The sequence below is a fragment of the Lagopus leucura genome, unplaced genomic scaffold, assembly GCF_019238085.1.
Source record: "Lagopus leucura isolate 7727_CA_CO unplaced genomic scaffold, USGS_WTPT01 249-0_obj-0_obj, whole genome shotgun sequence".
Lineage (NCBI taxonomy): Eukaryota > Metazoa > Chordata > Aves > Galliformes > Phasianidae > Lagopus > Lagopus leucura.
This window is the reverse complement of record NW_024969314.1, coordinates 1-25,376: the sequence shown is the minus strand read 5'-3', so window position 1 is coordinate 25,376 and position 25,376 is coordinate 1. Positions and strand designations below refer to the sequence as shown.

At 44.1% G+C, this 25,376-nt stretch overlaps 1 protein-coding gene across 1 annotated transcript; it reads right to left on the bottom strand.

Moving 5' to 3' along the window:
- Positions 1–290: 290 nt before the first annotated feature.
- SLC15A1 (solute carrier family 15 member 1) lies at positions 291–23,707 on the bottom strand. The gene is made up of 23 exons (XM_042895025.1): positions 23,654–23,707; positions 21,697–21,728; positions 18,291–18,375; positions 18,062–18,203; positions 16,580–16,699; positions 16,304–16,403; positions 15,981–16,071; positions 14,734–14,817; positions 13,210–13,292; positions 12,012–12,098; positions 11,306–11,395; positions 9,315–9,359; positions 9,191–9,223; positions 8,979–9,067; positions 7,503–7,584; positions 5,939–6,064; positions 4,637–4,783; positions 4,165–4,214; positions 3,471–3,578; positions 3,200–3,296; positions 2,641–2,787; positions 1,742–1,849; positions 291–1,130 (listed from the first exon to the last, which is right to left on the bottom strand). The coding sequence occupies exons 1-23, from the start codon at positions 23,655–23,657 to the stop codon at positions 939–941; spliced, it is 2,142 nt and encodes a 713-aa protein (XP_042750959.1). The 5' UTR covers positions 23,658–23,707; the 3' UTR covers positions 291–938.
- Positions 23,708–25,376: the final 1,669 nt, after the last annotated feature.

The window sequence follows — 25,376 nt, the reverse complement described above, 5'->3', positions numbered from 1 at the left end:
TGGGGAAAGGGAGAGGTCAGTACGGTTTGGAGAGGAACAAGCATGGGTAAATAGAGAGATGACAGGATAGAAAGTGCCAGCTGCGTGCAAAAAAGTTGCTGGTCAGTGTGCTTGCCTGGCCATGCTCTGGGCCTGGCTGCACAGTCTCTCCCACCTTTTTAAGTTCCATTTCTAAATGTTTTCCTGGGGGATGCACACATTGTTCCACATGTGTGCGTGGATGGAGATCCATGCAACTGTGAGTCATACTCTTACACTGCTTTCAATAATTTGTTACAACACAAGTTTTATTCTTGTTGGTTATTCAGAATATAATTTGCCATTGTCTGTTCACCTCAGTGAACACCCCATTAACACAACTAATTAAGGACATACCAATGGGCAGTTAATAATAGGCACATAAAGCACATCACAGTGCATTTCCAAGGTACTGCTAGGTGGAGTACAGACATTTTAATCTGAGAAATCCAAGAGCTTTTCTCCCGTTATCCTTAAGAACATACAAAAGAATTTAAGGCATATGTGACCTGCTTCCAAATAACAGTGAAGCTAGAAGAATCGTGCAGTTTGGCTTCAATTACTATTTCTTGGCAACACTTTTTTCCCCACCCCTCCACATTATAAAATTGAAATACAGTATAAAAATACATCTATGTAGAGTGTCGAATAGTGCCAAGTGCAATTTCAATATTTTAATGCTATGAGGTACATTTTAAGAGTGCAAATTCTGCAGGAGTTTCCTCAGGATGCCATCTTCTGTACAAGAGATTAATCATTTCATCTTGCTTCCCAAGAGGCTGTATGTTAAGTCAGAACAGCTTTTCTCAGCCTCTCCCATGAGGTATGTTACCCAGTGATGTCAGCAATATCCTGATTCCTGTTATTGCAGGGACAGTTAACAAGCTACCATGATTCACAAATGCTCTTAAATGCACCTTCTACAACCGAGAGACAGCTTCAGATTCTTTTCCATACAAGTCTGGATCCTGTTTTATTCGTCTCTTCTTTTCTTCCTCAACAAGTTGGGCTTCAACCTCATTTGGATCAATATATGTATAATAATACGCCATGACAGCAAAAATGATGCAAACTACAAACACCAAGGCAGCAAAGAGAATGTCCTCTGCCCACTGGAAAAAAAAAACAAAAAACAAAAAAAAAAAACAACCAAAAAAAGGTATAATTTAGCCATCAGCAGTTATTCTTCCAAAGAATTACACCATTTTGCTGTTTGCAAGCAATGAGCTCAATTCCAAATGTGGAACTCAGCACACACAAGTACTGCATGTCTTGAGGACTAAATATTAGATCTGTTTCTATGGATCACAGTGGAGAGTGAGACTAGTAACTCTAGTCTCAAAATGCTCTCTCTCTCCATCTGAAAACCCTCATCTGCTGTGTTTCACACTCTCTGGTTACTTCAGCTGAAACCAGGACTGAGAGACCTTTTTCAAAGACAGGCTCTTCCTTCTCTGAAACATCACCCTTTTGGATTCACTAGGGAATGCCATAAGTAGTCTGAAGGTTTGTCCAAATGTTCTTCATCAGAAGAATGACTGCTTTCATGCCTGAAGGAAGGAGGTTTGAAACCAATGGTGCCAGAAGAAAGAAGGGACATGGCAAGGCTGACTGACTGGTGTTCAAAAGTTATGGCTGAGAATTATCAGCCATGACTCCCTTTATGTTAGAGCCTCTTTCTAATAGTGCAATACAAAGGCACGCTGATTGCCTGTGTGCTTACCCGCTCGCTCAGTTTGAATACTCCAGCCATGATAAGGACATTTAAGTAACCGAAACCCACCGTCAGCAGCCATCCTGCCTGCACCACTGACTTCATATTAGATGGCGCCTATAGGAGGAAAGCAGTAAATTTTTAGTCACACTGTTAACACTTCCTGATGTTTACAGCATTATTCACACTGTAACAACACTGGTTGTCCATGGCGGGGAGGAGAGGGAGAAATTTTTAACCTGTTTACTTTAATTGTTAGAACTCAATAAATCTCAAGAAGCAACAAGAGAAACAAGAGCTTTGTAATTACTGCTAAAACACTTTTTACATCGTGTGCACTAAGTAGCCAAATGCAAAATGTGCCTGCTATCTCACTTTGTACACACTAAATGAAGGAGTGCTTCATAGCCAAGCAAGCCACAATTTATATTCTCATAACTGCAGAAGATACTCAGAATTAAGGGAAGAAACAGAGCTAATAATACAAATGAAGTTAGAAGACAAAGGAATTTGAAGTGTACAAATTGCTGTCAACAACTGCAAGGGAAACCAAATTAAACCAGTGCAATTTTGATGCAGAAGTGTCAGTAGTGGCTCAATTTGTATTTGAGGGGTCTCAAGTTTGGTTTAACAGCAGCAGTACTGTTCTGTTCATTTTCAATGGAAGGTCACGTGTGAGGTGATTGGAAAACTGGTGACAAATCTTCAAGCGGTACAGCATGGCTCCATGGAAAACAGTGTGCACCTGCCTGCAGTCCCGCTAGGGGGCTCTAGAGAATAATGTTCAAACAGCAGCGATACGGAACCATCTTGGAGGAACGAGGAGCCTCAGGAGATCTCCATTTGTACAGGTTGGGGGCTTAAGAGTCCTGAGCTAACACGTGAATGACCTGAAGAGCAGAGCCTACCTGTGAGTATGAAAACTCCAGCCCAGTGACAGAGAAGACTATTTCTCCACATGAAAATAAGAAGTACTGAGGGATCTGCCAAGCCATATGGACTGTATTGGGTTGGATATCTTCAACGTATCTTAATTGAGTCACGTCTTCAGAACACTGAAAGTAAAAAAATAATGCATTAGGAACAGTGGTAACGATTCTGGCCACCAGAGGAATTCCAAATAGTGTTATATCATCTATGTAATCATACACAAAGTTCTGTGAGAGTAAAGGGCACTGTGTATGAAGCACCATGCAGCAAGTAAAGAAATGCAATTATTTCACATCAGAGTTCATGCGAATACTTCGTGTCAAGCAGGGCTCCGGATTTAAAGCCACTGGTGATTAATATGAAGTTTTTGCAGTATGTCACTGTCATGCTCATCATTATTTTTATTGGTGTTTATGTTCAGACAGTTTAACATAAGAATTATCTGTTTAATTAAGGGCAAGAGAAATAATTGTTCAAGTGTATTTCAATTGAAGAACATTAAAGTGGAGAACTATTGCCCATTCAACAGCAACTCACCTCATTAATTATGATTGTGTAAGCACCACCATATCCTAATGCCTCTGAAGTTATTGTGCAATTAGTTGAATCTGCAACAATCACTATATCATCTGTTCTGAAGGAAGAAAAAAAACAGTTCAATATATGGAAATATAGAAAGAGAAAAGATATAGAAATAGAGAAATATGTATAGACAATTTTGTGTAAAATAAAATGTCCTTTGTCTTTCCTCCAGGGTCAAGTACGTCTGTTTCTTTAAGAGATTGATTTAGATGAGGGACACACTTACCTTCCTCCCGGAAAGGGATTGTAATCACTGATACTTGTCTCTTCCAGTATTCCAAAATCCGTGTCACCCATAGTGACGTTGACTGTCTGAGGCAAGTTATTTACAAACCTTTAACACATAGGAATGATGAACACTTTGGTTAGTATTTCAAAGAATTCAAGTTTTACTTCATGTTTTGGCAGTACGAGTATTAAGCTTTCTCCTTTTACTTTTGAAAACGAACATTTTTGAAAGAACCGTAAATCCCCGCAGACACGGATAATGCAAGAAGCAAGACAGGCCTACATCACCTTATTGCTTTCACAGGGAAATGAAAAAAGGGAGTATTTACTTCTGGCAGTAACAAACTACTACAGCAGCTACAAATGGAAGATGTGGGAAAAAAAAAACCATATTTCCTACACCAATTGGTAGGACACTTCTTACCAGCAATTCAAAAGAAGGTAGACACATTGCCTATAGCAAAAGAAATTCTAGGCAGTGTGAAACATACTTCCAAGATTCAGCTAAATAGATAAGTACGATAGCTCAGATAAATTTTGTTCTGGAAATTCCTTTACCCTCTAAACTGAGGTGTCCAGCAAGTGGAAATCTCCTACAGGATAGAAAATGACGTTAAGCAAGAAGAATCCCCAGAAGAGGGAGAGTGAAGTAGTCATGCCACTGAAAAGCTGAGGAGCAACATCAGCTTTACCTGATTAGATTGTTTCCTTCTTCTGGTTTTGATGTGAAATTATCTGACCGCTGGTGGAAGAGAGCATTAGTCAAGACACTTCATTGGCATCAGCGAACTGCTTAAACGTGTGCTATTACATACAACTGAGAATTCACAGAGGTTTCAGAGCAAGATTCCAGGCCTTATCTTTAGGTTCCCGCTAAGAAACATCTACTAGAAAATCCTTGAAGACCACACACGTAAATTCAGCAAAACAGTAACTGTCAAGTCAGGTTGGTCAGATGTTGGTGAATTTTGTTGTTGTTTTGTTTGCTTTGGTTTTTCCCCCCCAGTATCCTGCCTGCTCTTTACAATTCAGGTACAATTTTCCCTCGGGCGGCAAAGAGAATAAGAGGGAAAAGAAAAAAGAAGAACTACCCAGAGCTTCCCACACTCCACATAGATAGTTGCTGTGGCACTGATGTATTCCTTAGGATTTAGGGAGACTTACCAAGCTAGAAACAATGCCTGTTGCTGCATTCTTAATGGTGACAGTATGCGTGTTGCTGCTCGAGTCGATACTTTCACTTCTGCTCTCGGTCCCAAAGCTTATGATTACAGATTTCAGCTGAGAAGTCTCAAACATCCTGTAGTTTGTCTACAAAGACGACAAATTGTTGTGAATGCCCATGTGATGGCATTTGTCTCTACCCCTGAGGAAATGCCAATTTGGGGGGAATCGAAATTTTACAGGGATGTTACATCCAAAGTATCAGAGACTGTGAGCAATGCCTGACTTCAGTTCTTGTTGTCTTTTCTACACCAGATGCTCATTTTGTTTGATCGGTGATGTCTTCCTTCACAAAAACCTCAAAGCTTCCTACAAGCATTGTGGAAAAGCTGTACATTTCACTGTGTCTCTCCTTCTCCAGATAAATCTAGCTCACCGTTAGCAAAATTCTGTTTAGCAACAGAGACAGCACGAGTATAAACCATTTTCCACATGGCAACACTTCCTACAAGATGCTGATCCAAACTGCAGCTTTCGTGTTTCAGCGTAACACAAGTTACTACTGCCAGGATACATGATTTAGATATTTCAACTACCCTTCACAGGCTTGGAATGTAATACAACTTGAATAATAAATTACCACATTTATTTAAAAATATATATCTTTGCTTTATAGATGCATAGAACAATTCAAAACACCTGGGTTATGTCTATGGTAGAGAATGGAGTATTTGTACACCCTTCGTGTTCAGGTGTGCATCATGGTACATCAATTCCACTTCAGGATTCTGCTTGGGCACCCTCATCTTCTCCCCACAGCTCGGTTTCCATGCAAGCTATATCTGGAGGAGAGTGGAAGAGGGCTTCCCTTCCCCTATGGAAGCAGGACAGCAGACTACCACAAAACGTGTTGGTAAGACTTCCTTGCATTCATTGTTACAAAGATCCATCAGCTTCACTGTGTCTTGCAGTCAGTAGAGCTAACAATCCAAATTGTGCTGTAAAAGACCCTGAAAGGGTTCTTCAACAGCAGAATCTGGAGCTCAAGTAAGGCAGCCGCAGAAACATATCCCAGTTCACATAAGTGATCACTTAGAGTAAGAGCAATGACTTTCTAGGCCTGGAAGGATTTTCTTCTTATTATTATTTAAAGGAATAGCAGTCCTTCCTGTTAAGAAGTGGCACAGAGGGGAAAAAAAAGCCAACACATAGAAAATACTGAATTTTCAGTCATTAGCTAAGAACCACTTTGACTTGCTCCATTCAAATTTGACTTCCTATTCCCCATCTCCCCTTACTTACTGACTCCATAGGAAGAACAGTCACGTTCTGAAGATCAGGCAGAAACGTCACATCTGCATTGCTATTACCTAGGTTCATTATTCTGATTTGGGCCTGTCCAGCTGCAGGGAAAACTGGAAGAGTTTTCTGTAGGAAAGAAAGAAGTAAATCAGTGCTCTATCCTAAGTCACTTGGTGGATGCACTGGAATAACTACTCTGTTATTTATCTCACGTTGAAGATTAGCATTTGCCTGATGATTTGTCAGTCAGTCATGAGAATGCAATTTTAATCATGTTTTAGTTGCTAGCCTCAAAGCTTTCCAACTGCTTCCTCATAAAGGATGTTTCTCCTTCACAACGCTCGCATGATCCTCTTCTTACAGGGTGCTGCCAATACCAACTCCACTCAGCAGTTCAGGGGACAGCTTTTCCCCATATCCTACAGGAGTGCAGGTTTCTGAATTTCTTTATGCTGTGTTCTGACTCCTTTTCCCAGCCCTCGTGCTGCTCAGAAGCACACACGTGCACTGTGCAGTGCGAGAGCCCAAAGAAAAAGGACAACTGGAGACTCCACTTTCCACCTAATGTAACAGTAAATGGATTCTGCTCTTGTAGAGCCTCAAGAGCTGCACTTATTTCAGTTCTGCCTGAGCCCCTCCTGTGCTTTGGTCTTTTTCATTCTCATTAGGTACAATCGCACAACTAAAATAGATCTACATCTTCCTTTCAGCAGGATGCTCCCGTGCAACAGCCTGGAGATTTACCAGCTGTGACCAGGCTTCTGCCCAGTGTGAGTACGTGTTTATGCACAGCTCTAATCCTTCAAGCAGGGCACTCAGGATGAGTCCTGTTGAAGGCCAGGTGCTTTGCTCCCCACTAGAAGACAGAGGCAAAATAAGGTGTGAGCCCAGACATCAAATGGTGATCTCCTCATTCCTCACAAAAGGTATTTAAGAAGTGAGAGCTCATCTTGGTAGCGCACTAAGGAAGGTGGACGCCTTGGGATGGCAATTCAGATGTTGGGATGCAGTCATTACCTCCCAGAGTTGTCACTGACTCCCAGCTACAAGGAAAACCTGCATCTTTTACGTCTGTTAAACATGACAGCTCCCTTTGAAGCAAGAAAATCTAGATGTGCCGAGTCCTGCCTCAAATAAGTGTCATAAAATCATCTTTGCTCATAGTGTGATGATGCTTCCCCGGCTGTGGTGAATCACACTTCACCTCCAGTTTAGGTGTCAGAAGAGATCAGAGACACAAAGCAGCTCCCTGTTAAGGAAAATCTCTGGTTTTCAGCTTTTAATCTCAGTTTAAAGACCAGAGGCTGCCTTACATGCATGATGTATCATAACAACAGGTGAGACTGTTTGTGGGATGGTGATTAGCACTCTAATATAACTGCCTATGAACTCACTGGATTGCAGTATGCTTCTGTATTTTCCCTCCCCTCTACTTCTGTGCACGCATACTTATTCCTGATTTCCAAGTGTTTTACACACAGTGTTTGACTCATTTTCACCTTAGAAAGACTGTTCTACATTAACAAAACACTAGAATTCCATACATGCACCTGGCTGAACTTACATCTATTTGCACTTGCACAAGGGCAGCAGCAATGGAAGCTAGGCCAGTAAGGAACATGCCAACAGTGATCTTCCTCAGGGGCCTAATTCAGCAACAAGACATATATATATAAAGTTAGACAAACATTTGATTTACTCATAGGACTACAAATAGCAGATCATCACCATTTGAAGGGCTGATGTTGTCAGCATTTAGCTATCCTGTATAGAGTTCACAGTTACACTGCTGGGAAATTAAGTTTCCTGCAGCATCTTAACCTGTTGCTTTGCATCTGCTGGGCCCATTCCTGGGGTTAACCACTATCTGAACAAAATTGTTATTGGGTTTCTGATTTCAAAAGTCAACAGAAGGAAAAAAACACATCATTGCTACCATAGAAAACAATGAAAAGGCAAATTTACACCTTGTACAACAGAGTAATAACTCTTGTGTGCATCGCTATGTTTAAACCAAATATTGAAAGGAGCAAGTCAGGGAAATACTTTGAGTTAGGAGGCAGCTGCTGACATTCAGTTAAGTTGTAAGGGTGGATGTACGGCAGCTATTGTATTGATGGCATCAATTGTCTGATGCAGAACATCCACTAATGAAGAGAGGTGCTTCCAGCACAGCAGCCTCCCACTAGTTTTTCATATCAGGATGGAAAAGTAGGATTGCATCTTGCTCCACAGACTTTATTCTAAGAAATGTATTCTGCACATAAAGAAATGTGAAGATCAATGTGATGATACAACAGGCTTTGTTAGAGGCGACAAAGGATGGGATAACCCAGGGAATGAGAGAGTTTGTGTTTTAGGAACGTGGGGCAAAATGCTGAGGAGCTGGCTGCTGGGAGCTTGAGCCACTCCTGTAACAGAGCTGCCTGAGCGCAAGGTAAGCCAAGTCCAGAAGCATCACTGGTGCTGACAGCAGTCTAGAAACCAGTAGCTTTGCTCTGTCTTGTTCAGTTTGGTGAGCCTCTTCCACTCCGCCTGCTTGCAAATGCTGGCCAGTTGATTGCCAATAATAAAAGTATCATGCAGTACTCGCTAAAACTGGCTCACCAAACACCTCCCTGCAATTGAAGGGCAAATACATCCGGTCCCGGGTAGTTTTAAGCCCAGAAGATATCAGATGCTGAAAGTTATGTTGTGTTTCTACTTCTGACACTTGGCAGGGGAGGGGAGTGTTAGAGATAGGGAAGTGGGAAACATTAATGGTAGATAGCATCTCTTGTGCAGTCAAAGCACTTTGACCTCACCTTGAAGAGAAACCACGTTATTACTTTCCTATTAGATTCTGCTCCTGTGGTCTGTGGTGCCTTTGTTTGCTGCTCAGAGCTCTTTTATTATTATATGTGTTAAATATTAACCCCATTTTTAATACTGTGTTGTTTTTCTCTTGGCTGGAACTTGCTTTTGTTTAGGGCAAGAAGAGCATCTTAAAGGAATCACTGAAATGAACCTCTGCTGAACTCAGGTAAATACATTAACTTACGTGAAATTGATCTTGCATTTCTGGATTAAAGGATAAATCACAGCATCTACAATTGGGACCATTATTATAATCAGGATTGGATTGACAGTCTGTTAAAAACGAACATAAAAAGAAAAACAACTAAGTATTTTTCAGTCCATTTTTACAAAAGGCAACAATACATGTATATCATCTTTGGGAAGTACTTAGGATTGTCAAGTAGATTACTATACCTGCATTTGGTCTGGCTGAATCTGAATAGCTCCCTAGTGGGGAAAAAACATAAAATAAAATGTTAGTAACAAACAAATAAAGTGGGTGTGAAAGGGGGAAATCTTGGGGGAAAAAGTCACTTACAAAATCCCCATCCATTGTTGCAGCTTGCAGTGTCCACCTCGAGCCCTTGACAGAAGAAGAGAGAGGTAAATCCCATAGTTAATAAGTCTCCCAAATTTCCTAATTGTTTTCATAAGTAAAGTGTTTGGAAAGGTGGACAGTATAATAAAAACAGAGATAGCTTGCTACAGGAACATAAACATTTGAACAAAGTGATCTTCATGGTTCATCTCACTTCATTTACTGGCTTCACAAAATCATGAAAAATAGTACTCAAGAGGAAACAAGACAGATGCCCAGATGCTCCACACTTGGAGCCTCACCATGATTCCATGATTTCCCACACATGCTTCTCTCAGCTGTCACTGCAGATGAGCCAGAGGCCGTGCAGAGCTGGCACGTGGCTGTCAGCCAGGTGCTCACAGCCTATGGCCCTGACCTGCTGCTCCTTACTGCAGCACTGGACCCCAGTGCCTTCCATCCCTCTGCCCAAAAAACCTGCCCATGCTCCGCAGCCTAGGGGGGACAACTTGTACCAATGCATCTGCAGCCTCTGCTCTTGTGCTGCACCACTGTCTGGGACAGAATCATAGAATTGCTCAGGGCGGAAAAGCCTTTAAAGATCATCAAGTGCAACCACAACCCAGCCATACTACCCTAACTCTAACAACCCTCCACTAAATCATGTCCCTGAGCACCACATCCACATGGTTTTTAAACACATCCAGGGCCGGTGACTCAACCACCTCCCTGGGGAGCTTAACAGCCCTTTCTGTAAAGTTTTTCCTGGTATCCAACCTAAACTTGTGCATCTAGAGGCCATTTCCCCTCATCCTGTCGCCTGCGACAAGTGAGAAGAGACCAACCCCACTCTCGCTGTAAGCACCTTTCAGATACTGGAAGAGAGCAATAAGGTACAACCTCAGCTTCCTTTGCCCCACACTGAACATCCCCAGATCCTTCAGTCTCTCCTCATAGGCCATATTCTCCAAGCCCTTCACAAGCCTTGTTGCCCTTCTTTGTTCCTGTTCCAGCACCTCCATGTCCTTTCTGTACTGAGGAGCCCAAAACTGAACACAGTTCACCTCACTCGAGGTGAGGCCTCATCAGTGCTGAGTACAGGGGCAGGATGACTTCCCCAGTCCTGCTCACCACACCATTGCTCATACAAGCCAGGATGCCATTGGCCTTGTTGGCCACCTGGGCTCACTGCTGGCTCATGTTCAGCCGACTGTCCATCAGTACACCAAGGTCCCTTTCATCAAGCAGCTTTCCAGCCACTCCTCCCCAGGCATGCAGAGCTGCCTGGGGTTGTTGTGACCAAAATGCAGGACCCGACACTTGGCCCTGTTGAAACTCATACAGTTAAGAGCAGGAGGAATACCAGGGAATCTTAGAGCAGGTCACATTCATAGTTACAGCTCACCAGTACTAAAGCATAACCCTGGCAGTCTTCAGAATGTAATGCACTCTGCCTTACAGAGAGCTGATTCTCTCAGATACCCTCCTAAATTTGTACTGCAGTACTTAATTAACGAAAGCCTGCTTTCCTGAGTCCTGAGCACTCCATCCAAATCAGTGGGAATTACAGGGTTATATCCAAGATGTGAGGTGTTACAGATCTGAGCGATCAAGCAAGATGGTATACATCTCTCTGGCTCTCTAGAGTGCTTAGATGAGGATTCCACGCTGCACCTCAACTGACAGCAGAGAAGAGTGGGAACTAAAAAGCTGCAGGTTACTGTTTCATCTGCCACCTGCTGGCTGGTAGGATCTATAGAGGCCCGAGTCACTGGATCACTCCTGGGAATGCCCAGATAAGTCAGCTGACTGCTCTTGGACCACAGGACATTGCATGAGCACTGAGTAACCATTGTGCATCATAACTGGGCTGAAGAATTTGCTGAGAAGTACTTCCCACCCTTACACAAAGATCTTCTTAGGTGCAGTGCCTCCAGAACACGTAGAACAGGGCACATTTAGAAATGCAAAGCAAAGCATTTCTACTTTACCTGCTGTTCAAAAATTCCCCAGAACATGGGGAGAGCGCTGTAAACGAATAACGTGTTGAAAACCATCTTGATCTGAGTAATTAGCAGTTTCTGTAGATAAGAGGAAAAACAAGGAAAGAAGTCAGTGAGAAACGCAACACTTCCACTGCAATTCGCAAATTCCCAGCGCAGCAGCAGGTGGAGACACGGGACCTCTCATGCAGTGTTTACCCATATCCTGAACTTTGGATGTGCCAGAACTTCTGCTGATTTCTGTTAAAACAACCCCAGGGTGGAGTGCCAGTTAAAGGGGACGCTGGCAGCAGAAAAGTCTGTTCTTGGCATGCCCGCACTGCAATGGCAGGAGATTTAGCTCTGCACTACACTGGTTTTTTTTTCCTGGTAGGCTTTAGCAGTGCTGCTTAGGAGGCATTTGAATGACAAGGAGCTGTGGAATGCATTTCATGCATGAGAATTACACATAGGCAAAAGTAAAATGAAGGGAAGGGGCTAAGGTTTGTGCTGACATTGACAGAAGTGCAGGGTGTGTAGGGTACAGGGAGCAAAGGACACAGCCAGGGACTATGGGACATAAGCCATCAACTTGCACACGATGAAGAGGTACAAAAGCTATTAACCCAGCTTCCAAGGCAATGGATCAGAGCAGGCAGCACAGGAACTGGGGCCTGGGGATGCTGAGGGACAGCAGTGCTCACACAGTACTTACATCATACTTCTCGCTTGCCCAGTCTAGCCAGTGTTCTCTTTTTGGGTACTCTTTGCTGCGATGCCGAAACCTGTTTTTAATGGCAAACTGGAGAGAATCCATTATGTTAAAATATCGGTAATATAAGCTGTTTTATTGTTAGAAGTGACACTCCTGCTTCTAGAACTCCTCTTTAGAGGGTGCCAGCTCTGTTACCTGCTGCAAGCACTGGAAGGAACAGTGCATTTATGGCTTCATAGTGCCTACTGGTCAAGTGGTTACCTGGGATCAGGTAAACCAAGCAGATCTGCTCTGAGCAGCTCTAAAGTGGATTGCTGTTAGGAACTGGAAGACCTGCATACTTAGGACAAACTTCCATATAGCATGAGAATGTCTAATGCACCGTTTCTCAGAACTGAATGGCTATAAGAGCACATTTCACTATAAGAAACTGCAATTTGTAGAAATTTAATGGTACTGAATATGCAAAAATTACAGTCCTGAAGGACTCCACAAACTTTCAGAGTGTGACAACATGCAAAGCCAAGCTGGGCAGGCTCTAAGGGCAGTGGTCTAAGAGAAGGACAGAGGCACATACAGAGATTTGGTTTGGGTAGTGTTTATAGGACAAGCAACAGTCTTGGCTGTAACAGCCTCACAGGTCTGCATGGAGAATGGGGAAGCCTGTGAATGATAAAAGTGCCCTGATCTCAAAGTTGAGACACTGTTAAGTTTAGGATATGCAGAGCTAAGAAAGCAAATTTAGCTCCCTTCCTCACAGGCTTGCACTGATACATAATGCCCCAGCCTCCTTAGTACAGAGGAGATCAATATCCTCCGCACTGTAAACAATGAATTCTTTCAATAGCCAATAAATTTTTGTGGTAAGTTATACTACTGCCTCTTGACTCAGGTCAGTGCGTACTTTCCTGTCTCCCTACAAGGCTGTATAAAAGAACATGAACAAGCAAAAGGATAATTCCCAGAAGAGGGGATAAGCTTTCACACATTGTTAACATCTTGTTTTGTTTTCTGTGTGTATAAACTGAGATACGAATAAAGACAAATAAAAAGGCAGTCTAAATTTGGAGGTGAGTAAGAAGTCTTCTGAAAGGAAAAGAGTTTTTCCCTTACAATATAAGAACTCTGCAGTAGGTGCAAGTACTGAGCAGCTTTGAAGGTTCCTGTCAGGCTTTTAGGGAATACCAGCACTACTTACTCCAATGCATTTACAAACTCGAGCCATTGTATTGTCTTGCGACTGAACTTTTTTGTACATTCGACTTCCAGCTACGAACACAACTGCAATAAGCAAACAGAAAGGAATTTGTGGTTAATTGAAAGCAGTGGCAAATAATTTAGTGTGAAAAACATAATTAAGTAGTTGCATCAAGCTGGGAGTAACTCTGAAAGGAGTAATGAGCATGACTATTGCCGTGTTATTATACAGTAAAACAAATCCAATTAATAAATATCAGTAAATATCGCTATTAAAGATGCAGGACCAAACCGTGATGCTCTTGAGGTTAGTGGCCATTCTTGGAGGGATACGAGTTATGGTCAAAGCAGCAGCCACTCCGGATCTGCTCTTCAGCCTTGCTGCACTTAAATAGGAACTCGAGAGCCCGGGACGCTGCATGTCACATCATGCAGGGACACGTGAGGCGTCACCTAAGCCACAGCTTTTGTCAGCATTCCCTCAGCTCCCACACGCAGACACGTTCCCCAGCCTCACCCTCCCACGTGTTGGCAAGGTGTGGGCTCACACGAGCAGCCGCCGTCACCCTGGGCTGGGTGCACTGATAAGACAGTGGCAGCAGAGCTGGCGGCCCACCTGGGGGCCAGGTCCAAAGGGGGACATGACCAGGACAAACACTACAGCGTACACCCGCCAAACCATTAGAAAAAAATAAGATAATAAAATACAACCCGCAAAACCTGCTCATGTGAGCATCAATTTCTTGGTCTTTGTATGGCAGCTGGAAGGCTCAAGGAGCAATCTGCAATGCAGCTAGTAGAAATACACCATTTGGATCAACCCTGCATACTAGTGTTGTATTTCGCTACAGGAAATAAAGGACAATTACCCTGCACAGTTCACTATCCTGGACTATGAACAATATCTGAAAATTGCATTTTCTGAGTTCTCATCCTACATTTAGAAGACCTTTTATTTATATAACCCAGCACACCAAGCAATTTAGACAGTATATTACATGTCTATTTCATACCATATCATAGAATCATAGCATTGAAAAGGACCACAATGATCATCCAGTTTCAACCCCCCTGCTATGTGCAGGGTCACCAGCCACCAGACCAGGCTGCCCAGAGCCACATCCAGCCTGGCCTTGAATGCCTCCAGGAATGGGGCATCCACAGCCTCCTTGGGCAAACTGTTCCAGTGTGTCATCACCCTCTGTGTGAAAAACTTCCTCCTAATATCTAACCTAAACCTCTCCTGTCTCAGTTTAAAACCATTCTCCCTTGTCCTATCGTTATCCACGTGCGCAAACAGTCATTCTGCTTAATTGTGCCTCAGCTTCACCAGTGTCTCCTTTAAAAGAGGGAACTTTGGGTCAATCTGTCCTATCTCCAAAAAAGTTTCACAAGTTACATATTGCAGAAATAATCAGGTATTTCTAGGGATTCATACTTGCAGATTTCAACTACTTCCTCATGATTCAGAAATCATTATCACCTAACTACAGCAAGAAAGCAAGATGGAAACAGTTCAACTTACTTAATGAAACAGCCATGAGAGCAGCAGGAACTCCAAACACCAGCGGGTAGCACTGCTGTCTGCTGTGAATGCCACATTCTTGAGCTGAAATATAAAGTAATGTTTGATACAAATCCCAGGGACTGCTGCCAACATTTCACATAGAGTTTCTATTTCTTGCATTCACTGTTGACTCAAGGGAAAAAAGAGTCTCTGCTGATAACTGACAAGCTGGATGACCATGATACAGATCTACTTACATTACTGAGAAGGGGAATAATGCATCACAGAAGCCTTAGAAGGGCAGAGGTAGGAAGGGGCCTCATCTCACTCTCTGCTCAATTTCAACCACCCAGACCAGGTTGCCCTGGGCCATACTTTTGGAGGTCTGCAAGAAGGGAGACTCTGGGAAAATCTCTGGGCAATGTGTGCCAGTGCATTTTCGTTAGGAAAAAAATAGCTTGCAGCTAATTACTACTTTCATTTTTTAAAATCATTTTTTATTTAAACAATTAGAGAAAACGATGGTACAACTTTCCTCAATCAAATCTGTTAGTTTTTCCAAGGTAGCTTTCCCCCTGTATCATCATGGAAGCAAACTGTGTCTTGTGGTGTCTGCACGTCTCCTTCTGTTTTGGGAAATAATAGAATTTGCATGAAGCAGACCCCTAAAACACTTCCACATGATCAGTTCTAGTCAGCTGCCATCAAGGAATTTAAGGGCCAGAATTTTGGTCGAGAGCATTAGGGTTATTCCAGAGGTTGCATTACATTTTCTCACTTCTGAGAAAAAGTGGTCTTCCTCTTCCAACCATCGCATCCCTATAATGGCTGCATAAGCTTGTTGTACGCAGAAGAGAAAGCAATCTTGTACCGTATAAAAGCATGATTTATTGCATGGATCAGTGTGTTTGCACATGCATAAATGCTTCTGTCTTTCTGTGGGCACTTCAGAATGAATCTCCTTCGGTTCCTGAGCAGAGCGCTCTCACTTTCCCTTTTCACCGAACAACACAACTTTGAGTGACAGTTTTAAAGGCATTGGAGGATGTGCAGTATTTGTACCTCTATGGAATTAAAATACACTTGAAGTGCTAGATCAAAAGCAATCCAGACTGGAAACTCTCTTTGGTAGTACATCATCCTTGAGAAGTTACAAGAAAACTTGAAGACTGAATTTCCTGTTGATTTTAGCCTGTATGACTTGCATTCCAATACTCATTCCTTATTGCCATTTAGGTATTTTATGAACAAACGTGTGGACTTACCTCTGAGAATTGGGGTGATCACATTGGATATGAGACTTCCGGCATTAATGAACAAAAATAAGATAGAGAAGAATCTACTTCTTCGTTTTTCCTACAGTAAGAACAAAAATGTTTTTCAAAAATGATTTTAGAAAGGGCTAGCCAGAGCACCTTTATTTTCCCTAGACTGAACCAACTTATTGCGCAGTTCAAGACACATTGCTATTGATCTTCTTTACTCATGAAGCACTACAGTAAGACACTTTTCTACATATGTACTTCATTATATTGCTGTAATAGCCAAGCAGTAAAAATACACGTATCACTGAAAATCTGGAAGATACCTGATGTTCTTCAAACTGATCCCCACCAAATGCTGACACACAAGGTTTGATTCCACCAGTTCCAAGTGCAATGAGAATCAAGCCAGTCATAGACAGGGCACTAGGATAAAGTAGAAAAAAAAATGAAGAAAGAAATCATTCTGCTATTTTAGTTGAAGTTTGATGTAAAAGGTTGACTGCAAGACAGTTGAAATGCAAGTGTCATCAATTTAAGTCTTAAGTTGTCCGCCCTGTCCACCACCAACCTGGAGAACATGCATGTACAAGTCAACTCACATGTGCACCGCAATATTATCAGGATTGCCATCTCTGTTTTGATCTGTCATGTCGTTTATGGAGCTTACAGCCATGACTGCTTGCCCAATTGTATAGACAATGGACAGGGAGACAATGGCCCTGTTATAAAGAGAGAAAATAAACATTGGCAACTAAATGTTTATACATACATGTGAAAAAGCAGAAGTCTGCATCAACTATATCACCCTCTATCTAAGCAAGGCAAGATGACAAACAGGCTCTCTAAAAATCATGAGGTCATGGGACAATAAACAATTGTTTAAATCTTCAGTGGTTACCACTTAACCACCAGCTCAAGAAAATGCCATTATCTTATTTCACATACAGTGAAGTACAAATTGACTACTAAGGTATGTAACTTATGCTAATTTTAATATTGCTTAAGTATTCTCTATGTTCTTTATTTTTCTTTCCTCCATGCAGCTTAAATATATTTTAAAGACAAAAGCTCCCCTAGAAACACTGTTGTGAAGGCAGTATTACAAAATCACCATGTCTCCCTTGCCTTTAACACCCATTCCTCTTCCTCACACAGAAGAACAGCCCCATTCAAACTTTGTTGGAAATTAATAAAAAGTAATTGGCCGTAGTTAGTCTTTCAGAAGAAGCAGCCCCAGAGGCAAAGCAGCCCATAGTAATAAAGGACAAAGCTCAGGGATCTAGGACAGCCCAGATCTGTTTGACGAAAGCCTCACAGCAAGCTTGGAGCTCCCTGGAGCAAGAGCAGCAGAGGAAGCACACACTCGGTGATCAGGTCCTTCTTTAAAGCATGCCATCTGAACCAATGGATGCACACACGTTCAATCTGCAGGGCATCAAACTGCTTGCAAAGAGATGCCACTGATCAGACCAGCTACAGAGAGAACACCTGGCTCTGATTACAGAGCTGGTCTCCCAGAGGCCATCAGCCTGGTAGAAGACCGCACAACCTGCAGACAACCAGCTCCAACGACAGCCTCATCTCTAATCTCTGGGAGACCTTTGACAGCATTCCTCGCTCATTGCCCTCAATAAAACCCTTTACTGGGCATTTTCTGGCAAAGTAAACACTAATGGAATCATGACATTTATAAAGAAGAGCAACATCAGGTTGTTAAAAGTAATTTGGCTATATCTTAAAGCACTTTAAGCACTTCATTCAGCATTACTTCTCTGAGCGACTACATGCAGGCAAAAATAGCTCATAACTTAAGAATGTTGCAGTTCAGTAAGACCTCCCTCTGACTCAAGTCAATACTGAAATTATAAAATGTTTTAGAATACATTCTAAAAGTCTCACTTAATACCAGGTGACGTAGTATTTCACTATTTCAATGGCTACTTGCAGGTGGTAAGCTTAACAGATGAGCAGATCTATAATTTTGATAATCCCCAGTGCAGTTTCAGATCTGGGGGAAAAATGATCCTGAAGTACATTGGTTTGTTGTTTGTTTGCTTTTTAAGGGAAGAATAAGCACTGACTTAAACTTTCCCAGGCAAGAGTCTGCAATGAACGCTCCCAAGATGGGTGCGAAGTAGCACAGGGCAACGAAGAAGTTGTAGATGGCTGTAGAAAGGCTGTTATCCCACCGCAGGAAGTCCTTGAAATACAATATGAGCACAGCTGTAAGAAGAACAAAAGAGCAGGTTACAAACCAGAGTCAGGGCTGGGTAGCAGCAGGGACAGGGAGAGGCAGGATTTGGGATGTACCTCGCATGCCATAATAGGAGAACCTCTCGCAGAACTCATTGATGACGATGAAGAAGATGCTCAAGGGATAGCCAAAGCAGCCCGGCTGGAAACAAAAGACAGCAGAGCTCAGAGCTGTGCAGCGCAAGCTACCATGGTGTGCTGTGCCCTACTGTTTGAACAAGTTCCATCCAGCCTCTGCACAGCAGCTGGGTGCTCAGGGAGAGGAGGCTGTGTGGGCTGAGGTGGGAGGATGCCATTCGCCCAAATCAAGAATCAATTCCCACTCTCCCCTCCTGGTTCTCAGATCTCAGACTTCCCATCTTCCCTTCCCATGACATCTTCAGCAAGGTTTTGTGTGATTTCCAGCTTGTGCACTTCACACATCTGAAATCTTAAGCACTCACAGTAATCTTGACTGGTAATCAAAGAAGCAAAGAGCCAGCATTTTTGGAAAAGAAACCCCAAGCCCCAGAAGCACAGGGAAATTAGGAGCCTGGGTCTACAGATACATAGTGCCAGTTGGGACAAACAATTTAATTAACCATTTCCTTCAAACAAACCGCAGAAAAGCTCCTCATCCTTACAAGTTCTCTGCTTTGCAAAGAATCCTTCATTTCTTGCCACTAAAACTGGCTTAACTCCTCAGCTAAACCCACACGGCACTAACTGCCAGATTTCCTGATCCTCCAACTCTTGCAACGGGCATCTGCATGGCTGCTACAACACAACTCATGACACAGTTCTTGCCCATTGTGACAGAGAAGAAAGCCATCCATCAGTTGTAAATTTACCCTAATCACTAGAATTGCAAATTAAATCTCTGACCACATGCTTTTCTCAGCGGGTGAGCATATGGTCTGATCTTTGGGTATGTGTTGTCTGTATGGGGAACATACAGTCTGATTTCTGGGAGTTCCTGTGCAGAGCCAGGGGTGGCATTCAATGATCCCTACGGAGCCTTTCCAACTCGGGATATTCTATGATAAAATTGCTATTAAAATTACTAGAAACACCAGCTGACATAACCCTTCCTACTTCACTTCTTAAGGGTTTAATTCTGAAAGTCGCAAGATTTTTAATAAACCTCAGGACTTTCTAGCCAAAGCTACACCAATCCCCATCCACTTCAGTGATCCACCTAGACTGTAAAGATCATTCAGCTCTAATATTTTTAAACTATTTTCTGAATAAGGAAATTGAAGCCATTTTTACCCATAGATTAAGTTCTATGAAACTTGATTGCATCTGGATATGATTACAGTGACAGCTAGGAACAATAGAATAATATAGTTTTACAAAGGCTTGAGAGTCCAGGAGCCATCTGAATATAGCATCCAAGACCCAATAAAGCAGATATTTAATCACAGAATCAAAGAATCGTAGGGGTTGGAAGGGATCTCTAGAGATCATCGAGACCAGCCCCCCTGCCAAAGCAGGTTCCCTACACCAGGTCGCACAGGCAGGCATCCAGGTGAGACTTGAACATCTCCAGAGTAGGAGACTCCACAGCCCCCCTGGGCAGCCTGTTCCAGTGCTCCAGTGTTTCTTACATTGGTGCCTAATAATAAACAAACGTGTATGCGTGAGCTGTCGGCAAATGAAAAAAAAGCAATGCATATTTGAAGGATTAATAATAACCAGTGGAGGGGTATAGGACATTTCATAGGTGAAACAGATGAAATTTAAGCAGCGTGGGCAAGTATGGCGTTATTTATCTTTATGCTGTGAGAATTCAGAAATTAGTTTACTTCATATTTGAAAGGAAAGAAACCTGATACAGGGAAAGCCTGACTGGAATGGGTGAATCGGAGAGCTCACATCACCAGTAGACTCTGGACAAAGCCTTAATGAGCTGCACAGCACGTAACAAAAGCAGCGTGCTGCAAAAAGATTTTGTAAGTAATAAAAGAGAAATTAAAGTAGAAGTGGTGAGAGTGTCACTGGCTTTAGAAAGACTCAGCCATGAGGACGACCAAGCAGCCCAGCTGCTGTCTCCTTGGCTATTGCTGCGCACGTCTTATCCGCGGTTTGGCAAACAATTTTCACCCAAAGAATCTGACTTCTGCCAAGGTGAGCACTGAGTGGAACTCATTCAGCTTTAGAGCAACAGAAACCAGAGGCCTAAACAGATCTGTTGCTCTTGATTTCTCATGTCCTCCATGGACTGAAAGAGGCGTCTCTAGAGGAAGACCATCCACATTTATCCCAAATTTCATTGGCACGTTCTGTCCAGAGAAGCTGTGGATGCACCATCCCTGGAAGTATTCATGGCCAGGCTGGAAGGGGCCCTGGGCAGCCGGAGCTGGTGGGTGGCAGCCCTGCCCACAGCAGAGGGGTTACAACTGGCTGGGCTTTAAGGTCTCTTTCAACCCAAACCGCCCCATGATTCTACGAAGATCAGACAGGAGTCACTTGTAAGTTCCAGTCTCGCTCAGCTGAATGCGCAAGCTGCTCAGATGACCATCCCCGACCCCGGCACCACTTTTAGCAGCCTGAAGGTCACAGAGAGGAGAGTGCACAAGCCAGGGAGCAATCGTTACACGTGCAAACATCTGTGTAGCCACACTGCAAGCCAGAGAGCAGAAGAAGCCCAGTTTGAGAGCACAGGGAAACAAGCTGTCAGGAAAAGATTAGGAGTGGAGCTGAGCACTGCTCCAGAGTCAGCCAATGGGAACCATCATGAAGGCTTCTCTCAGCCCTTACTAGATGTGCCTTCGTGCATTACACATGTGCATGCGTACATTTACTGACACAACTGTTGTGAACCCCAGGTCCAGAAAGCATTCCATCTACTGCAGAACAGGTAAGAACCCAGAGGCTGCATCTGATTTATAACACTCCATAACATTCCTCTGCTCTGGGGATCCCAGGTTTGAGACTGGCACCACCCATCTGCACACCCTTGGCTTCAGCTACTGAGGAAGCTGTGGGAAAGTCTGCAGGGAAAGTTTGCAGAGTAAAGCCTTGGAAGATAAGAAACTCAAGGCTGCAGACAGACGTAGCCAAGAGGTACTGTTAACAGTTCAAAGATTCACAAGGAAGAATGCCACAGGAGAGCCAGCAGGTGCTGACAGCTCAGTGTCGGGGAGGATGAGCTCTGGGGACCCTCCCGTCCCAGCTGGTATCTTTGTGGCCAAAGGCTCTTCAGACCTCTTACCAGGATGGTGAGCGTGCCAGTGCCTAGCTGGGGTGTAGGAAGCTGCCAGGCTACCTGGTGTTTGTGTTGGCCAGTAATTCATTACTTTATATGTAAAGTATGTTTATCTTATGTTTACAGGGTGTTGGCTTTTATGCTGTTTTGATTTGTGGGTTTTTGGTTTTTTTTTTTGGTTTGTTTGTTTGTTTTTGTACATCAAATTTATCCAAAGTAACCCAAAGAGCAAGGACAGCAACTCACTGTAGCATAAGAGAGAGCAATACTTACCGCTGATGAGCCCTCACTCCTACTTTTTGCAGCTGTGGGGGAGAAGGCAAAAAGAACAAATGAACAAATAAACAAGTAAATTTTCAGTCAGAGGGACTTAGAGTGCAAGAAGACTATCAAAAAGCTCAATTTCCTTTTGCTTTTCAGACTAAAATGTAGCCAATGCTTAGATTCACATAAGCTGCCAGGGAAACATGGAAAAGGACCAAGGAGGCAAAGCACTGCTTTCACTGTGTCAAGCACTCCCACAGCTGCACAGCACACACAGTTCACCTGCAGAGATGCACCCTGCTTCAGTTCACTCACAGGGTTGTCACCTGCAGGACAAGCCGGGGGTGAGGAACACAGCTGAAGTGTCCTGCAGAGATGGTTGCTGAGTCCTGTCCATCTCTCAGACCTAACAAGCACTGAGCGCACAGCCTGACTAGTGATGCACAAGGCCACACATTCATGTCATCTGGAGGCTTATCTGGAGGGTCCTGTGACCACTGCCCATCAGGGCACGCTTGGCTGAGCTTGCACTGCACCAGATGAAGGCCAGCACCCACAAAGTGGATGTCAGCATATACTAGAGCAACACATGAACTAGTCCATTATCATTAAGATAATATTGCAATAATAAACAGCCTCCTGCAAGTTCCATGATTGTTTTTCTGTGTGTTTGTTTTTGTTTTTCCCCCCTCCTTGCTGTAGGATGAAATTATCACCTCCGCAAGAAATCTTTCAGAAGCATTTTCCAGAGAATGCTGACTGACTTCATTTTTGGGACACCTCTGTGTCAACTATTTCAGCTTTATTCCGCTATTCAGCACTGACATGCTGTAATATATTGCGTATAAATATATATAGATAGATAGATATAGATATACACATACCTACAAACCCACAATTCTATAAAGAACACAACATTATATATAAAAAAATGATGTACTATATAAGCAGTGTTATTCAGATAGCCAACATTTCAACAGAGGAACCTAAACAGCCCAAGCAACTCCAGTAGCAGGCAGCCTCAGGGACAGACCTCCAAAAGAACAGAACTCTTGGCATTCTGCACCAATTTCAGCCACAAATGTGGGGTTTGTGGGTGGCATGTTGGTGCACTCCCTCTTCAGGGCAAGCCTCAGTAATTCATTCTCTCCTCACAAGAAACAAGCCCTAGAACTATTCTCTTTCACTCTGAGCAGCCACACGCTGTATTTCCTTGAGATATCGAGGTATTTTTTTTTTACCAGATTGTGATCTCATAAGGGATGTTCTTACTTCACAGCCAGCTGCTCTCACGTGGCTGAGCCTCAGCCTCCTCCCAGAGCAGCCTCACAAGGATGCTCCTGTCCCCAGGACCAACAGCTGCAGAGCCCCTTCCAGAAAGAGGCTGACACAACCAGCGCTAAAACAAACCCACAGCATAGCAAGCCTGATGCTACATGGGCACAGAGGGTTTCTCCCTCCCAGGGGTCCCACCGTCTTGCCCGACAAGACGACAGGACCCAGGTGCCCTTGGGGCAAGCTCTGCCTGCTGATCTCCACCACTACAAGAGGCAGTCAACCCATCTGGGCTGCAGTGGCACTGGTTGTGTTGGGCACCCTGCATTAGGTACCCCCACGTTGGTCTCGTTGGGCACTCCATATTGAGTGTCCCACACTAGGGGGCTTGTGTTGGACTTATCAGGCATCCCACATCAGCCTTGTTGGGCACCCTGTATTTAGATACCCTGCACTGGTTTTGTCTGGACACCCCACGTTGAGCACCTGGCATTGGTTTTGTTGGGCATCTCAGGTCGGGAGCCCAGGCAGCACTCCAGCCCGGAGGACCGACTGCACGGATTTCTTCTCCCGTGCGCCTCAAACCACCGTACAACACAGCCCCTGGCAAACTCCGCCTGAAAAAAACCGCTACCCAGCAGCGGGATGAACACCGCGCTCGACCCTCCCGCACACCCATCCCCGCACCTACCCATGGGGCCGGCGCGCTGCTGGCGGCCGCGCGCGGACAGAGGGACAGAGGGACGGACAAAGAGCGGACAGCGGGAGGGATGGAGGGAGACGGGGGCGGCCGGGATTTAAGGCGGCTCTGCGGGGCCACCGCCCTGGCCGGTCCCGGCGCCGCCCGCAGCCGCGCAGGTGCGGGAGGGGCGCGGGGCGCGGGGCGGCTGCGAGAGGTGTCCGCCCTCGGCCCGGAGCCGTTCCGAGGTGGAGGCAGCTCTGTGCATGCTGCCGGGTTTGTCCGGGCGAGGGTTTGGGGACTTTGTTTAATTACTGCATGCACTTAATGATTACCTGGCTGCTGCTGGCCAGGTCGGTTTCTTCTCGGGTAATAACAAGGAGCACCTGCAGCCCGCACTTAATTCAGACATACAGAAGGCTTCTGTGTCCCTGATGGAGAGTTCAGTGTGGATTGCTGATGTTGCTTTGCATGGGGGGTAGTTTGCTTGGAGGAGCACTACCCCCCATCAGTTACCACTGACTCCTAACGTTTTTGACCTAGAACCGTTAGCATTGAGGGGACCTTAAAAAGCCGTGTAGTCCAGTTCCCCTGCAGGGAACAAGGACATGCACAGCTAAATCAGCTCGCCTGTGCCATTGACCACCACACTCTGGACTCAATGCTGCAGCTGGTTCTTTGCCCATTGAACAGTCCTGCCATCAAATCCATGTCTGTCCAGTCTGGGGAGAAGAATGTTGTGTTGTACTGTGTCAGAGGCCTTACTGAAGTTCAGATAGATGGTCAGTGTCTCTTCCCTTCACAGCGTCTTAAAAAGCCACTGTGTTGGTCAAGCAGGATTTGCCCTTGGTGAAGCCATGCTGGTTGTCCTGTGTCACCTCTCTGTCTTCCATCCTTTCTTTCATTCAGCTGAAGAAAGAGTGTATGGTTATACCAAACTTACAGCATGTACACTTGTAAGAAGCAGCTTATGCTGTAGAAAGAGAAGCATACTGGATGTGCCTGCCTGCAATACACACCCAGCAGCACAGCAGGCAGTGAGTCCCTGCTGAGGTTGGTCTGGCCAACAAGCAGTCCAAAACACAATGGCTAATGCCAGTGTTTCTCCCATGCAGAAGTCACTGAGGTGCTTCTACCGTTGTTGAGCTGTTAGAGTAGGAAGACGAAACTTCTCCCCTGAGAACTAGATTTGGCCATTTAGCCTCTTCTCCTTGTATAAGCCATGGTGGTGGACAGGAATGTGGGTTTGTTCCCAAGCACATCCTATATAAACTGTGTGTGTTTTGTGAAAGTAAACAATAGACCTCAAATGCCTAGATGCCTCCGAGAAGGAGACATCCAAGAGAGAAGCATCCATGAGAGAGACTGCAAGCTTTCCTAGCAGTTTGAGATAAATGCTACGTGGGTCACATCGGCTTCCACTCCTGTTATCTCTCAGAATTGAAGGACTCTCTTAAACCAAACGTAAAAAAACTGTCACACAAATACGCTAAAAATGAAAACAGAGAATTAATTCTGATGAGTACAAATGTTTTAATTCACCCCACAAAGGTAGAGTTCCAAACAATTGCTTCACGGGAGCTTCTGGACTGGTCCGTTTGCATCCAGAAAGCTGATGCACTAAGGATGATGTTTGTGGGAGCTTTTTGTCACCGTCCCACTGACAGGAGCAGAAGCTGAGCACAGAGGATTTGGAGTTCCTTCTTGGGTCCATTTCATAGGAGAGCTGAGAAGA

What these genes read in the sequence shown, in the direction of transcription:
- SLC15A1 (XM_042895025.1), bottom strand. An exon ending in ATCAGTTTGAAGAACATCAG is followed by an intron (nt 16,072 to 16,303) that starts GTATCTTCCAGA and finishes TTCTTACTGTAG; the next exon opens with GAAAAACGAAGAAGTAGATT. An exon ending in AAATGCAAGATCAATTTCAC is followed by an intron (nt 7,585 to 8,978) that starts GTAAGTTAATGT and finishes TTGCTGAATTAG; the next exon opens with GCCCCTGAGGAAGATCACTG.